The sequence below is a fragment of the Agelaius tricolor genome, unplaced genomic scaffold (assembly GCF_023055355.1).
Source record: "Agelaius tricolor isolate 1412-34295 unplaced genomic scaffold, bAgeTri1.0.p SCAF_11, whole genome shotgun sequence".
NCBI lineage: Eukaryota > Metazoa > Chordata > Aves > Passeriformes > Icteridae > Agelaius > Agelaius tricolor.
In genome coordinates this window covers 10684887-10700345 of record NW_027269271.1, presented here as the reverse complement: position 1 = coordinate 10700345, position 15459 = coordinate 10684887, and the positions used below count along the sequence as shown (strand labels likewise).

At 45.7% G+C, this 15459-nt stretch overlaps 1 protein-coding gene and 1 long non-coding RNA gene across 14 annotated transcripts in view; one reads left to right on the top strand and one right to left on the bottom strand.

Annotated features, from left to right (window-relative positions):
- Positions 1-5031, bottom strand: part of LOC139594261 (uncharacterized) — a 122307-nt gene extending 117276 nt beyond the window's left edge. For all 4 annotated transcript variants that reach the window (XR_011680564.1, XR_011680565.1, XR_011680562.1 and 1 more), the window contains exon 1: positions 4860-5031. This is a non-coding gene — a long non-coding RNA (uncharacterized lncRNA). The remainder of the gene's footprint in view (positions 1-4859) is intronic.
- Positions 4511-15459, top strand: part of NTNG1 (netrin G1) — a 147300-nt gene continuing 136351 nt past the window's right edge. For 8 of the 10 annotated variants that reach the window (XM_071436100.1, XM_071436097.1, XM_071436096.1 and 5 more), the window contains exons 1-2: positions 4511-4649; positions 10645-11344. In XM_071436100.1, the coding sequence (XP_071292201.1) occupies positions 11099-11344 (246 nt within the window). In that variant the 5' untranslated portion in view covers positions 4511-4649; positions 10645-11098. Of the gene's footprint in view, positions 4650-5030; positions 5363-10644; positions 11345-15459 lie in introns of those variants that run through there. The other 2 variants (XM_071436094.1, XM_071436092.1) reach the window with 2 other exon arrangements.

Genomic DNA, 15459 nt, shown 5'->3' with positions numbered 1-15459 from the left:
AAATCATAGAATCATTCAATGTCCTGAGTTGGTTGCTAGTTCCAATCCTCCTGACATGGGCAGGAACACACCATCCACTAAAACAGGTTGCTCAAAGCCCCATCCAATTCCTCCTTCCAGGAAGGGGGTATCTTCCACTTCTTTGGGCCACCTGTTCCAGAGCCTTACTACCCTCAGAGTAAAAGATTTCTCCCTAATACCTAATTTAAATCTATCTGCTTTCAGTTTAAAGCCATTTCCCCTTTTGCTATGACTATATACCCTTGCAAAAAACCTTTCTTCAGCTCTCTTGCTGTTGGTCTCCTTTAGGTAACTGGAAGGTGCTATAAGGTCTCTCTAGAGCATTCTCTTCTCCAGGTTGAATAACTCTAATGCAGAAACCTTTTGATTTTGTCATTTATCTAAATACAATTTTCCAATCATTCTGCTGTAAGCACTGGAGGCACTAAACATGGAAGCCCAGAACAACACTGAGATTCTAGACAGCCAATTGATTTTACAGAAGGCTAAACTACTGTGGGCAAAGCAGCAATAAAGTGGACAGACCAGCTCTGCCACTGGGAGAATTTGCTGTTTATTACCATTTCTACCCCTGTTCAGCTCAGCAGTAGGAGGCACGGGCAAATTAGCACTACTCTTGCTCTTATCTCCCACACCTTTTTCATGCTGCTCTGCAAAAACTCCTTCAGCTGGTGACAAAAGAGGTCAGAAATACGTATGCAGTGTGATGGAGGAGCAGAGCAGCACATGGAGCAGGCAGTGGCTCCGCAGAGCAGAGGTGTGCAGAAGCACCAAGCCACTCTCTGCACAGCAGGACCCTCCCTGCCACCACAGCCCCAGCAGCTGCAGCCACTGCCTCCTCTCTGTCCTTCCAGGGCTCTGGCCCCACCATGAGCAGCCTCTATTCTCAGGTCAGGCCCCAGCTGCTGCACCGCATGACACCTGCAGTTTTCACTGCAGCCCTCAGCCACCAGCATGCTGAAACACTGAGCTTCAGGCAGGGAAGCTCCCTGTGTCTCTGGATACATTTCCAGGGACAGCTGCTTCAGGCAAAGCCAGGTACTCTGCTACTGCCCATTGCAGCAGTACTCTGCTGTGGGGAAAGGAACTAATAAAATAATTCTGCTGTATCATTAGAGGTCAACTTGGACTACAGCAAGTAATAAAAGATTCATAATGGCACATGAGGGGATGCCTAAATAGCCAAACCACAGCCTGAAAACATGCAAAGCTTGTTTAGATTTAGGACTTGGTTAAAAACTTGCAGTTCAGCTGGTGCTTCACCAGAAAAGTTTGCAATCAGCGGTATCACTTCTGTACCAGCAATTTATGCTGCTTCTAGTATAAATTATGCCTTGTAGCAAGGAGTGTCCTAATAGGCATAGGTGCTCCCATGTTCAGGCCAGTAATCAAAAATTAATCCCCTTCCCTGATTCTGTTAGGGGCCAATGCCAGCTATTACTGAGAAGACATAAGAAATACTGCTGGAAGCACTTTCAAGATAACACTTTCCCAGTGTTGTGACTTTCCATCCTTTGGTATTTAACAACTGCTAAATCTTCATTTTTAGTCAATTTCCAATCCTGTAAAGCAAGCAGTGGGACCTGAGGTGTTTTTAAATATTCCTTTCAAACTTTGGTTAATCTTATCTTCTGTCTACATATCAAATCTGCTTCAGGAATCCTGCTAAAGTCCAGTCTCAAGGTGCTGTGACAGTGACTTGCCCAGCCCATTTACGTGCAAAAAATCATTACTTACTACTAAAAGAGTTGTCAGAAATTTAATACAGGTACTGGTACCGTATTTTCAGTTTGGTTATAAAAGCACTGTCCCTTCTCTCTTTAACTCCAGCTTGTCACTCTAAAAAGAACAAAAACAACACAGATAAATCTCTAACTGCTGAATTCCATCTGCTTTTTCATCCTTTCAACAGCCTTTGACAACTGATTTAAATCAGATCTCTTTTCTCTCATGAGCTTAAAATTTGGCTGTAAAGTTTGGCCACATCCTCAGACTAGACTTGATTTTTGGCCACCATTTATACCAGTAAGGCACATCTAATCTCAGACTTGGTGACACTGCACTCAAACCAGCTGCTCTAGCTTTGATGCAGAAGAGGCCAATACCATTAGCATGAAGAAGTTAATGATCTTTGACGTATCAGATGACTCGATCCTGCCTTTAATCTTTGTGGCCAGCCAGTCCCACCAGGGACTGGCCTCAGGAGGCCAAAGACTCTGCACAGAGGAGAGAAAACTTCCAACACATGTCTGGAGGTGAGGTTTAGGGCATGTGACCGGAGCAGCACAAGGTGCAGAGCAGGTGTGAATGGCACTCTCCAAGTACACCACTGCCAGTGGCACTGCTGTGACATGAAGAGCCATTCTCTCCACATGTGGAAAGAAGGCATCCTCTCCCAGGTCAAGTCTAAAGCAAGACAACACTCCTCCAGCGCTCCAAAACCACTCCCCTTGCAGCACCTGCAAACAGCTGATCCAGCCTGGCCCAGAGATGGACAAAGCCACTGCACTCGGAGCGCCAGGAGGCAGCGGAACCCCACAGCTGTCACAGGCAGCAGGGCTGGTCCATCCACATGTGCCACTGCAGGGACTTGGCTCAGTGTGTACAGTCTCTTGCTCTTCACCGTACAGCCCACCATCTGTCTAGTAATTAGGAAAATAACCCTTTTCTTCCAACTGCAGTGAAACTCTCCCCCTCTACTTTACAAAAGGCCCTATGGAGCCTCAATGCCTGACATGCTTCCACTTCAAGTGGGAAGAAAAAAATTACTGATTTCCATCTTCTATCCGTTTGTACCTCAGGGACCAGGAGGCTGCAAACAAAGCAAGAACTGCTTTTGGGGATTGAAAATCCCTGAAGCTGGTTTTTACCACCCCTTTGATCATTCCTGGCTTTCCTACACAAAGAACTTTTCCATGCATGTGCTAACTGCACTAACACGGCCACAGAGATTCCAGAGAATGAATGGAAATGCCAAAACAACACCACTGCCCACACAGAGAAAAAAAACCTGGGAGGAACTAGAAGGCATCTTTTTTACTTTGCTGGGTTACCTGTCTTAGGGAAAAGATGAAAACTGTCCTTCCTAATGACTCCTGCCAGTTATTTCCACAACCTACCAAATTCCATGGCTCAAATAGAGAACAAATTTCTTACTCTTCCATAAATCCGCTGCCTCATTTCATCTGGTTACCTACTGGCATCGCAAACTGCCAAATTTTGTCAACAAAATACAACGGCACTGTTGCCTACATAAATACATTTAACACCTCTTAACATGCAAAACACGCAAACAAACGATAAACGCAGCTTCTGAGCGTTCACAATGCAGCCAGTGTCCCACTGCCCAGCGCTGGCAGCTGCAGCCGGTCAAATTCAGTAACCAGGTAGTTGCCAGGAGTAAGTAAGCACAATTCCTGCACGGGACTTGATAGTCTTTAGTTTTAGATACTGTTTTGTAGCTTGGAGAAATCTAAAAGGGAGAAGTGCGTGCGCCTCTCGTTTAAGCGACAGAAGTAGAGGGCGTGCAGGAGGGAGCGAGGAAGCACAGCAGAAGGAGGAGACGGGGTTTTCGCGTCTTTCAGGAGCCCCGAGGGGCTGGTACGGGGCGGGCGGTCACCGCAGCACCACAACAGGACAAGTCGCGCTCCCTCCCTGTGTCGGTGGCACTTCGGTGCTGTAGGCAGAGGACGAAGCGGCGCTTCCCCGGCGTGCCCAGCACTGCGGAGGGACCCTCCGGCGAGTTGGGCGGCACGGCACGCTGCCCTGTTCCTGCAGCCGAGTGCGGCTGCGGCGGGGCGCTGGGGTCAGCCCGCCGGGCTCGGGGCTCGGACGGCGGCAGCACGGACAGCACCTCCGCCTGTGCGTTACCAGGCTGAAGCCGAAATAACACGGGAAAATTAGAGCTACTCCAGCGCGCAGGGAGCAGCCACAGCCCTACCGGCGGCTGGGCGGCTCCCGCTCGGTTCGGGGCGGTAGGTCCCGTCCCGTTGCCCCCCCGCGGGGCAGGCGGCGCCGGCGGTGCGCCCGCGGGGCGGGGAGCGCGGCGGCGGGGGGGCGGGCGCGGCGGCGGCGCTAGGGCCGCGCGTTGCGCGGGCCCGGAGGTGGGGTAGCTGCCGCCGCCCCGCTCGCCGGCAGTCGCGGCGAGGTCGCTCCGAAGTGAGGAAGCGCTGCCGCCGCCGCCCCCCGAAGTTTGGCCGCGCCGCCGGAGCCCTCCGCGCCGCAGCCCCGGCCAGGGGCGCACTCCGCTCGCGCCGCGCGCCCATGCCGCGGCCGCCGGCGCCCCGCGCGGGGCCGCTCCCGCCCTGAGCGGCGGTGGCGGGCGGGGAGCCCCGGCGGGCAGGACCCGCCCGCCGCCCCGCCGAGCGCCGGAGGAGTGCGGCCGCCCGCCCGCCGCGCGCCGCCCGCGCCCCGCCAAACTTCGACGCCGACAAGTGCCTGGGCCCAGCCGCGGCCCCGCCGAGCCCCTACGCGACCCGCCGGAAACTTTCCCGGGGAAGAGCATCCCCCCCTCCTCACGCCCTCCCCGCGGCCCTTCATGCCGCCACCGAGGAAGCCTCAGCGCGTCCCAGCGCCGCGGCGGCTCCGCGCCGCCCCGCGGTGAGGCTCGGGCGGCCCGAGCCCGCAGGGTGAGTCCAGCCCGCATGCCGCTCCGGGGCAGGATGGGGCGCGGGGGCTGCGCGGCGTGGAGGGGCCGGTGCGGGTGCCGGGGCTGCGTGCGGGGGTCGCCCCGCCGGGCTCGGGCCACCGACCGCGGGCGGATCGGTGCGGGCCGCGCGCCCCCTGCCGCCCGCGCGGAGCGGAGCGCGCCGGGGCCGGGGCCGGGGCTGGGGCGGTACCTGCGCGGTGCCTCCTCCCGCGGAGCTCGGAACCGGGAGCCGGAGCTCGGAACCGGGCCGGGCTGCGCCGCGCCGAGCTGTGAAGGGGCGCGGGCGGTGCGAGAGCCCTGAGGGAGCGCGAGCGAGCCCTGAGGGAGCGCGAGCGAGCCCTGAGGGAGGGGCGCGTCTGTGGCGCCGGCGCCCGCCCCGCAGCGCGGATTCAGCCGGGGAGAGCGGCGGTCCCGTCGGGCAGAGGCGGGGGCGGCGGCGCAGGGCATCGGCCCCTGGTACCCAGCCTGGTATCCTCCCTTGCATCGGAAATTGCAGGCGGCTTTTCTAAACATTCACACGCACACAGAACCCCCAAAGAAAACCCCGCATGGCGGTGAGCAGCGCAGATCAGCTAGACGCGATAAAACAGATGCTTTTCTACTCTCAAAGTTGTTGCATGTGCGGTTTTGGCCTCTGATTGATACACTTTTATTGTTCTGCAATCAACTTTTCACTACTCCGGATCTGATGTGGTAGGAGCCAGCATTACTTCTACAGAAATGTTAGCAAAGACAGTGAGTGGAACAAGCGGTGGAGATGCTTTTAAAGAGGGAATAAGTCACTGTCTTGCCTAAGGACAATGCGGTTCAGGATGAGAAGCTGTGGCCGGGGAAGCCCGTCAAAGGGAAGAAAACAGCAGAACTTCCCCTGGCTTGTTTCATGTTGTGGTTGTGGTGGTGGTAGTTTGTTTTGGTTTTTTTTCGTTTTGTGCTTTTCATGGGGAAAAAATAAAGGTTAATTTCTGGTATATTTCTGGACCTTAACAGGGTGATTACTAGAGAGTTTCAAACAGTTAGTGGCTATACTCTCCTGAGTTACAAACTTTATTTCAAACCTCTGACATTGATAAGCAGTACCAACTTTCTAGCTATTTATGTAAAATACAGCAATAGCACAGAACAAATTCAGCAGACGGTAGGCATTCATTTTTGAGCCTGAGAACTTTCAGTTAGAAAGTCATCAGCTCACACCATAACTTGAAAGCTTTGTAGCCCTATGCCCTGGATACATTGTGTGATGAGCATGCATCACCTTATTGAGCATGAGGAATCATTGAAAAAAACCCAAAAACAAAGCCTGTAACTTCCCCAAATGCTAACTTAAATTCCCAGAGGAAAAACTTGCAGAACAGATTGATGCTAGAGATATTTAAGGCAAGACGCTAACAATTATAAAGATGCGAGAGGAAAAAAAGCAGCTATGTACTAAGGCTGTAAAATTTAAATAGCTGAAATGCTTTTTACTCCATATTCTGACAGCTGATGATACCTGGCAAGCAATGGCAGTGGTAGTATGATGTGTCAGTCAGCAAAGAATAATGTGTGAAAACCAGAAGTATTTCAAGTAGAGTGCCAAATCTCAGGGTTTTGGTAGCTGTATTTTATTTTCTTTAATTAGGTATTGACATTTTAAATTTCTCCTGAGGCTAAGAAATCTTTTTCTGCTAAATAGTTAAATAAGCTAGATAAGAATAGAACCTAAACTTTGATTGGAACAGCATTTGAGGCCAAAGGCACTGAAGTAGTTGCTTGAGTATACTGCATTTCATACAAGTATTGACAGAAATAATGTGTATTAAATCATTAAATACAGGGTTCCTTCTTCTTTGAATAGAAAAATAATTTTGTGTTTATAAAAGGGGTTGGTTTGTATATGTACAAGGTTCTCAAGTTGCCTAGGTGTAACGTGGTATACAACGCGAGGTTAGTAAATGTAAGTTGCCTGAGGGTTAGAACATTATTTCCTATGTTCTAAACTGGCTTTAAATAATTAATAACTGGAGTGGACGCACAGGTGCCTTTTACTTGGGCTTGATTGGATCCATTCGTCTGCTTAAGCTGTTCGGGATACAAACTTGAAACATGTTTCCTTTGGAAAAATCTGTTCTGCAGCTGCCGCTGTGGGGAGGTGGCAGCCGGCTCTCCTCGCCTTGCCTCGTTGTTTCAGCCAGTTCTCCTCAGGCAATGTAGGATCTGCTGTTGGCTCTCCTTCCTGCTCCTGTGTGCTGACAGGGTACACTCGATCCAGTGCATGGGCAGTGTGGGAGGTGGTCACTATTTTATTACCTCCTTCACGTTCCTGTGGCTTGCCAGAGAGAGGCCCAAGAGCCCACCCCTATGGATCTCACAGCGATTTCCCAGCAGGGAGCTCATGCAAGACATCCAGCCGCTCTGGTTGTGAGGAGGGGAAGGGGGTGGATTTTCACAGTGATGGAAGGAGGCAAAGGAGGAGTGTTTGCTAACAACCCCTAATGAGACCTGAAGTTCTTCCCTGGCACTGATGCTGCCAAGATGCATTTTATCTATTCTGTAAAGGGGGTGTCTCCTCCATCTGCAGAATTAACACATTGCATGAGCTGTGACTTCCCCATCTGGAAAGGGATGCATGTGCTCAGAGCCTCCTTACAGCTGATTTCAGTCTGGGGGTCACCTGCATGCCATTCTTCTCGGATGGCTGTGACACACTCGCTTGTGGCCAGAACGCCCGGCACTTGGCAGACGGAGCAGTGCTCCGAGAGGAGGCAGAACGCAGCTGTGGCCTTTGCACCGTTGCCTCCCAGGTGCCTCCTAGTGTTTTCCATAGTGCAGAGGCTGTGGCACATGGGAACGTTCAAGGCCCCAGCGCTGCTGCCTCTCACAGCAGACGCCGGGAGCAGTGTGCTCTGGAGGCTTTGCATACATTTCCTGAAGTCGTCCGAGCAGTTTGCCGTTCCCTTGCCCTCAGCCATCAAGGCTGCTGATCCCTCTTTGCCACCCGCATGGCCCCCAACACCCAGGGCGTGTGACTAGCAGGGCAGGGCAGAGGGAATCAGGGCATCCAACAGTAGTTCTTAGTGGTTTGTTTGATTACCTTTTTCTAAGGTCAAATGCACAGGCATTACAGGGGACAAAAAGCCCCATTGCTGTGCGTTGCCCACAGCTAGAGGCTTATCACTAAACATCTGGCACAGCTGTAAACTTCTGAAATGTTACTCCAAACATTTTTTCTACAAAATAATTCAAATAGGTATGTCCTTAGCAATAGGGCACTAAAATGTAAAACGCATATCATAAGTGACTCTGCAGGAACAAACAAAAGCAAGACAAATCATATAGCTCTGTCAGAAAAAAACCTGGCAGCACTCAGCACATGATCCTTAATGTGCTTTGGTCAATATCTTTCTCTATATCAATGGAAGCTCATTAAAAGAAGATATTGCAGACTAACTGAGCCATGCCATACTAGTTCTTGCCAAAGCTTGACATTTTTAATACATTAATAATATGTCTGTAATGTAATGGAAAACTATTAATCAGAACTGGTTATATGCCAGAAATTTAAGCTATAATTGGCTGCTTCTTGTCAGGAGTGTCTGTTGTACATGGCTACAGCTGCCTAATGCTCAGATGTCTTGCACTCCTCTGCACTTTTTTCTTGTCAGTGCACTAAATTCAATCGATGTTATAGTCTATAATTCTGTGTAACGACCATCATTATGACTGGCTTACTTTAATGAGAATTCGTTATATGGGAAGTATTTTAGCACAGTGTGTTAAGGTAGCAGCTTGCTTCACATTATTTAGTCCTACCCAGTCCTGGTTTATTAGTGGATCTGAGTTTCAGCATTATAAAATGTTACAGGTAACTAAAGAGCTAGAAAGGAAGATATTAAAGAAAAACTTTTTTTTTTGCCTGAATATACAAGCTTGCAGTCTAAATATAATTACACTCAGTAACTTCTTATTTCTACACAGAAAAATTGTATTTATTTACTTACTTACTGTTTATTCCAGCTATGACCAAGCCATCTCAAATAAAAGGTATTTGATTTACCATAAATTAAAAATAATTTGCGGCTTCTTCTAGCAAGGAGTTGTTTCCCATTTTCATAGTGACATAGTTTCCTATAACCCTAAGCTATGGGCTCTTGCAGGTGCTTTTTTTTCCTCTTCAGAATAGTACATACATTGGAAAGGAAACAGGGGAAGAAGTGTCTTTAGAATGACACAGAAAATGTTCTCTGAATTACTGAATTCCAAAATAATATGCAAACACTCCCACTGAAAACAAAAAAAAAAAAGAATGTAAGGTTGCTACAAAGCCAACAGTACTACCCAGCATGCTTCTTAAAGAGATTTAAATTTAATTTGGTCTTAGATATTTCTGCTTTTGTGTCAGATTCAGATTTGAAGCTTAAATATGTTTGAGCGAATTGAGAATTGTTACTGCAGGAAAATTCAGATATTCTCTGCGTATTCTGATAAAATACATGAGAGTTGTATGGTAACACTTGATAAAATGAATATAATGGAAAATTGCATTTACGTCCATACAGCAATTATTGTAAATTACTTTGCTATGGAAACACAATTCAACCATCTGTTGGCATTTCATGGTGTCTGTAGTTTAGCTTAGTTTAAGATGAAGCATTATTTAAATATAGGGAGGCTGTTTGCGAATAGCTTTGAAGATAAGTTTGGAAAATGAATATTCCCAATGTGACACGTTGAGGAGCTTACCAGGTCACACACCTCTTCCCGTGGCTGTGGGGTGTAGGAGGTTCATGACACTGGGCATAATTTAAAGCTGGGAAGCAAAGCAGGCTGCAGAAAGTGGCGACTTACGATTGTTTCTCAACATCTGTCTGGTGGGTCTGGCTCGGTTTTAGCATCCAGACAAAGGAAGTGTGGAAGTGCTGCAGCGTCTGGCTGAAATTCCCTGTCGACAGCCCCGCGCCCTGGCTCTCCAACCTCGGGTGGCACAGGCTGAACCCAGGCACAGGCTGACACAAATGCGCTGGAATTCCTAGCCCTGGTGTTCCTTGTCCCTGTTTAGGCTACTTACTCTGTCTTTGCAGTTTTCCTCATACAGAATTTGGATTTTTTTTTTCCTGTGTTACTTAGGAAATAAATATTTGAAGTTGCTGTGATATAATTCTAGGTATATTTTATACCTGTAATAATGTGATTCAGGTGCTACAAAGTGAGGAGATTTCTAGTTCTTTTCTGAAGAGGGGAAAGGGCATATATTGGCTGTGAAATAAGTGCTGAGTACTCAGGTACAGCAACCCTCAAACCTAAGAAAATAAGGGGAGAAAGCATCTTTATAGTAAGCTACAAAATAAGCCATTATCTTTACCAGTAGTTTGTCATCAATGTGGTCTGTAAATCACAGTTCAAAGGCAAAAATAAAGGGAGCAAAACTCTTGCAGTGCTAATGAGAAATGTCAAGGAAATTGAATTGTACTTGCCACATCTTTGTTATTCTTAAAATAATAATAATAATTTAAAAGAAATATGTAGGGCTTTTGGAGCTCCATGAGGTCCTCTTGCCAAGAAACTACTAGCACCTGCTAGCCCTGATGCCCATTTCTGTGTCACTTGAATAAAAGAACCTTGCTGCTGCTGCCCTGCAGTGCTGGGCTGACTGCTCCCCTGCCTGCCTGCACCATCTGGGCCATGTCTGAATTCAGTAGTTTGCTCTCCAGTTTTGCTAGGGTGAAAATACAGTTTTGGAAGCAGGAACCTCTAACTCACCTGGAACATTATAAATCTGTCTTTGTTAGAGTACAGTTAAATCCTTCATGTCAAAATACTTTTCACTGTGAATGATTTTGGTAGTTTCTTCGTTCTAGCACAGAACCCACAGTAAAGGTTATCCATATTGTACCAATTTGCTTTATATTGCATCAAACCTTCAAAATGTCAACATATCGTATATTTTGTAATGCATTGATTCTTGGACAATAACTCTTAATTTTTATTGTTTCTAAAAGGGTGCTGGTGCCAGAAGAAAAGGATGATTGATGGGAAACAGACACCAGCCTATAGACACTCACCCTCTTCCTTCGGATACTGATTTATCAGTGTGTCCAGGCATCCCCTGCGAGCCCTGAGCACGGAGGATCACTCAGGGTTATCAACAGTGGAGCTCAAGACCTGCAACTTCACAAATTATTATCTGCTCTTGGACATCTTTTACAAGAAGCCCTGACAGATAAGTTATAAGTCGAAGGACAGGCGCTGCATGGCTGTGAAAGGCTGTCATCAGGGCCTGGGTGGCTTCTACCAAAGTCTTTAACATAGTGAAACAAACATCCCATCCTAATGCTTCACGTTTGAGTTGGAACCTATTTTATAAATATATACATTATACGTACATATAATCTCTAGACTGCACATACGCCAGCACTGAGCATCCTTACGAAGCTGACATAAAAGGATTTAGAAATGTATTTGTCAAGATTCCTGTCACTTCACACCCTCTGGGTTACTGTATCCTCCGTGATGCAGCACTACCCTTCTGTGTGGGGGCACTATGACGTGTGTAAGACTCAGATTTACACAGAAGAAGGAAAAGTATGGGATTACATGGCCTGCCAGCCAGAAGCCAGAGACATGATCAAATATGTAAAAGTGACTCTGGATCCCCCCGACATAACATGTGGAGATCCTCCTGAGACTTTCTGTGCGATGGTAAGGCAAGCTTTTCATTCTGCATAATTAGTGGGGGTATATTTGGGATAGATGGCTTCAAAACAGAAGCCCTAGAGTGCACATGAAATTATCCAAGAAAACCTGCATCATATTCCAAACGTGAAAGGTTCTGCTGTACAAAACTCTGAGCAGCACATTACGCTGAGCAATGAGATGTTCTGCTTATGAGGACTTAACTTTTTCTGAACTCAGTGTCTCTCTACAGCAACTTTTAATGTATCAAAAGAAATCAGCATAAAACTCCTATTGTGCTAACCCATAACTGGGATGGCCTTTGCCTGATCAAGAAAGATTTGAATGAACTGATTCTACTAAATCAGTTTAAAGCATCATAGCATGGCATAATTAAGTCTAATTTCCAAACAGTGAGACCAGTTGCACTCAAATTGCTAAAGCTTAAAAAATGGTGTTGGGAGTTGGGCTGTTGAAGTTTTCCCACCTACCCAAGGAGCTGCAGCAGGTCTGTATGGACAGTGCAGCTAAAATCACCTCCAAGCTCTAGCAACTACTCACAGCTTTCTTTCTAGCTGAAACTGTAGGCATTCAAGAAAACTAAGAGAGACCAGAGCTCCTCATTTTACATGGTCCTAAAATAGACTGGGTTTGGAAATGTTAGGCTTGGTAAGTAAATGCACAGGTATAAGAATCCAACAGACACTCTATATGTATATATACATATATACACCTACACACACACATATATATATGTATGTATATCAATATTTTACAGCTGTGCTGCTCCCAAGTGTTTGATAGATCACACTGTGAGAAGTTTCAGTTAAAGGAGATCTTAACTTGAAGATAACTTCTTTGTGCTCACACTTACAGAGGCTCTCTTTTCTTTGCGATTGGATATTTCTGTTAAATAGCGAGTGGAAGATACTGAATTCTTTGAAAAGAAAATAAGAGATTTGTTTTACAAATCATGCACACTTACATCTGTTAATACAGCACTGGAAACATGTTCCACATTACCTACATTATTTAGATTTGAAAGACCAATGAGTTCTGGTAAGTGAGGTTATCACAACTGGGAAGTCTACGAGATATTTGTTTGCCTGTGTACAAATCATCATTGCTGGGTGACAGCATCCCCGCAGGAAGGAAATTTGCTTTTAAATGCCTTGTGGCATTGTTTTCCACCACTGCTGTTCTATAAGGAGGTCAGATCCAACCACACATACATTTAAGACATTATTTGCACGCATGCAGCTGCTTCCCACGTACATTATGGTAATAGCCACGTGATAAATTGCAAAGAAAAATGAATAAATTACAATCACTATGAACCTTTGACTGCACCACTTGCTCTCTGCCCACTAATCCATCTCTGCTGACATGTCTTTGACACTCTAAATCTCCAAGCAGTTTCAAGCAGCCACTGTTTAAAAACAAATGGAAATCATGTGCCCCACATAATAGTCTTACTGTTTTTTTTCCCTTAATCTTGAAATACATTTTTTCCATCTGAATAATAGTAGCTGTGATTTAGCACTCAATAATATTTAATAATTCGTCATCTAATGCAAAAAAAGGTTCTTTTAATGAGAAAAAAAAACCAACAAAAGAAACAAACCTGCCCAATAAAACTTGTTTCTTCCTTTTAGTGCAGATAAACATTGCAGCAGTTCCTATCTTAAGTAATACTGTAAGTTTCTGAAGGCCTTTATTATCAGTATGCACTCTAGTTAGAACAAGAATTTTAAACAAAAAACAACAAGGCAAACAAAAGACATTTTGATTAAATCTAAGTGTTAAAAATGGTGCCGGAACTCCCCTTGAAAACATTTGACCACATCTGTTCATCAGTGCTGTGATGTGGGAGGAAAGTTTCCTTGGGAGTGACCTGAGATTACAGCTGTAGCTCACCTGCAGCTTAAGCCTGTGAGATGCAGAAGGCCACCAGAATCCTCACATGAGAAGCAGAGAAAGGGGAGTAACTGGGGAAGAAGAGCGAGAGAGAGCCCACAGAATGAGAGTGTGCATTCAGCTACACAAGTGTAGAGTGACTGACTCTTACATGATAAACTGTGGGATTTGTTTCCAGGATAGATGTAGATTGTACATATCCACCGTATTTAGATATGCATTGGTAATGGCTTGGCTTGCTTGAAACATAAGGAAAATGACAGAAATATTTAATGTTCCTAAAATACTGCCCGTGGCTCACAGCAGAGCATTCTCATCCCTAAAAATGCATTGTCTATCTGTGCCATAGCTAGCTGTAGGAATTAGATATTTCCTGCAAAATGAGGTTTTATGTATTTTGTAGGGCTGAGCCCTTGGCATTTTTGAGATCTTGAATTTTTGTGTTCACTTTTAGTTTTAGAAAACGAGTTAAGAAGATAGCACTGACATACTTGGAGAAAGTGGGCAGTGGAAAAAAGTTCTTTCATGTTAGGCATGTTCTTGTGCTAAAAAAGACCAAATTTGAAGTGACAAAGATGCAAAGGTTTCTTTTCAGCATGCTGAAGTGCCAAACTGGCTTATACAAATGCTTGGTTTTCTTCTTGTCAGTACTGGCTATGTGCCTGCCAAACCTGTACCACTGTTTTGTTATTGAAATCAGGTTAACACTGACTTGGAAAAGAACAGGGTCTTCATCTATTCTAATAATAAACAAGGGTATCAAGCAGCCAAGTCTGCTTCTGCAGGATGACAAGGAGGCTGAAGCAGCCTCCTGTTTTATTTGCATGTCGGTTTCCTGATCAGGTTTACTAATTTTCTCTTCACCAATTGGACTAAGGTACTAACTGTTGAGTCTCTGTCAGCCTTTGGTGTAATATAGATTAGATCCTTGAAACAAACCAGGCTGAGAATTTTCATTCAAGTCCTGCTGGGGGATTATGGTAGAATCTAAGGCAGTCCGTGAGAGTAGCTGATAATAATCTGCAATAACACACAAAGCAGCCGTGCACTGCAATGTGTGTGCAAGCATACAATACAGAGGAGATGGGTGGTTAAATTGGCCCCCTACTTATTTCTGCATATTCACCATGGTATTAAATGTTCTTATGAGTCTGTGATGAATTTGTACTTTCCTTGTTTAGTTGACAGACTGAATAACAGTCTGTTATTGCATATGTAAATTTGTTGCAAAATATAACAGCCCTAGCTGGCAGCTAAAGCCAGCATTTGGCAGCTCACCACTTGCAGGTAGCTTTGTGGTGTCCCCCCAGAACAGCATTTGTAGGTATTATGGGGAGTATGCAACAGAAAAAACTATCCCACAGTTGCTTTTAGGCATCTATTCTGAGAATAACATTATCGTTTCTGGTGACATTCAGTATTGACAGCTCATGAGATTATTCTGAAACCTCAAACCCCTGGAGACCTATAATTATTATATGAGATTCTCAGGTTTCATTTAAAACATAATCTTTATTTCCTTAGTCCTTCTGGTTGCAGGGAAAAGTTTGAAAATGAAACCAAATAGCTCAAAAAGCAGAAACCAAATAATCTTCCAAATTATTGTTTGTTTAAAATCTCATCAGATTTAAAGTCATTCAGGATTTCTACAGCTTGGAAAGAATTTTTGCTCAAGAGGAGAGATGCATAAAAGAAACTTTAAAAAGTGGCTAAGAGCAGTTGAACACTTACAATTTCTAGATGTGAAGTTGCATGTATCTGTAAGGAGGATGTGACAGCATCCTTGCAGAATAAGTATATAAGAATAAGAATAATGGCTCCTCCTGCCTGCAGGATAATCAGCACTGTGGGGAAGGGTTCTCTGGTCACCTCTGGCTTCCCTGTCCATTTTAAAGCAGTCTCTAGTGTCTCAGAGTGAGCTACATATGCTGGCAGAAGGTGCATGACTGCTTTCTGTGGTACTCCTTCAAGGAAATTTGGACATCTTTTGTCAGTCACAGACTTGGACCGAACAGCCACAGTGTTGTAGCCAGCATGACCCCTTTCTGCAGATCTGTAATTTATTAACTTTGAGCATTTGGCATTGCTCAGAGTATGTCTGGCACTGTATGCTTGTGCATTGTTGGCCTGGGAGGTGAGGAGAGGAGAGGAGAGAAGAGAAAGAAGCTATTCACATTTTCAGGTTTGAGCTGCAGGTTTCACACTAAGCAAATTTTGAAGTACCT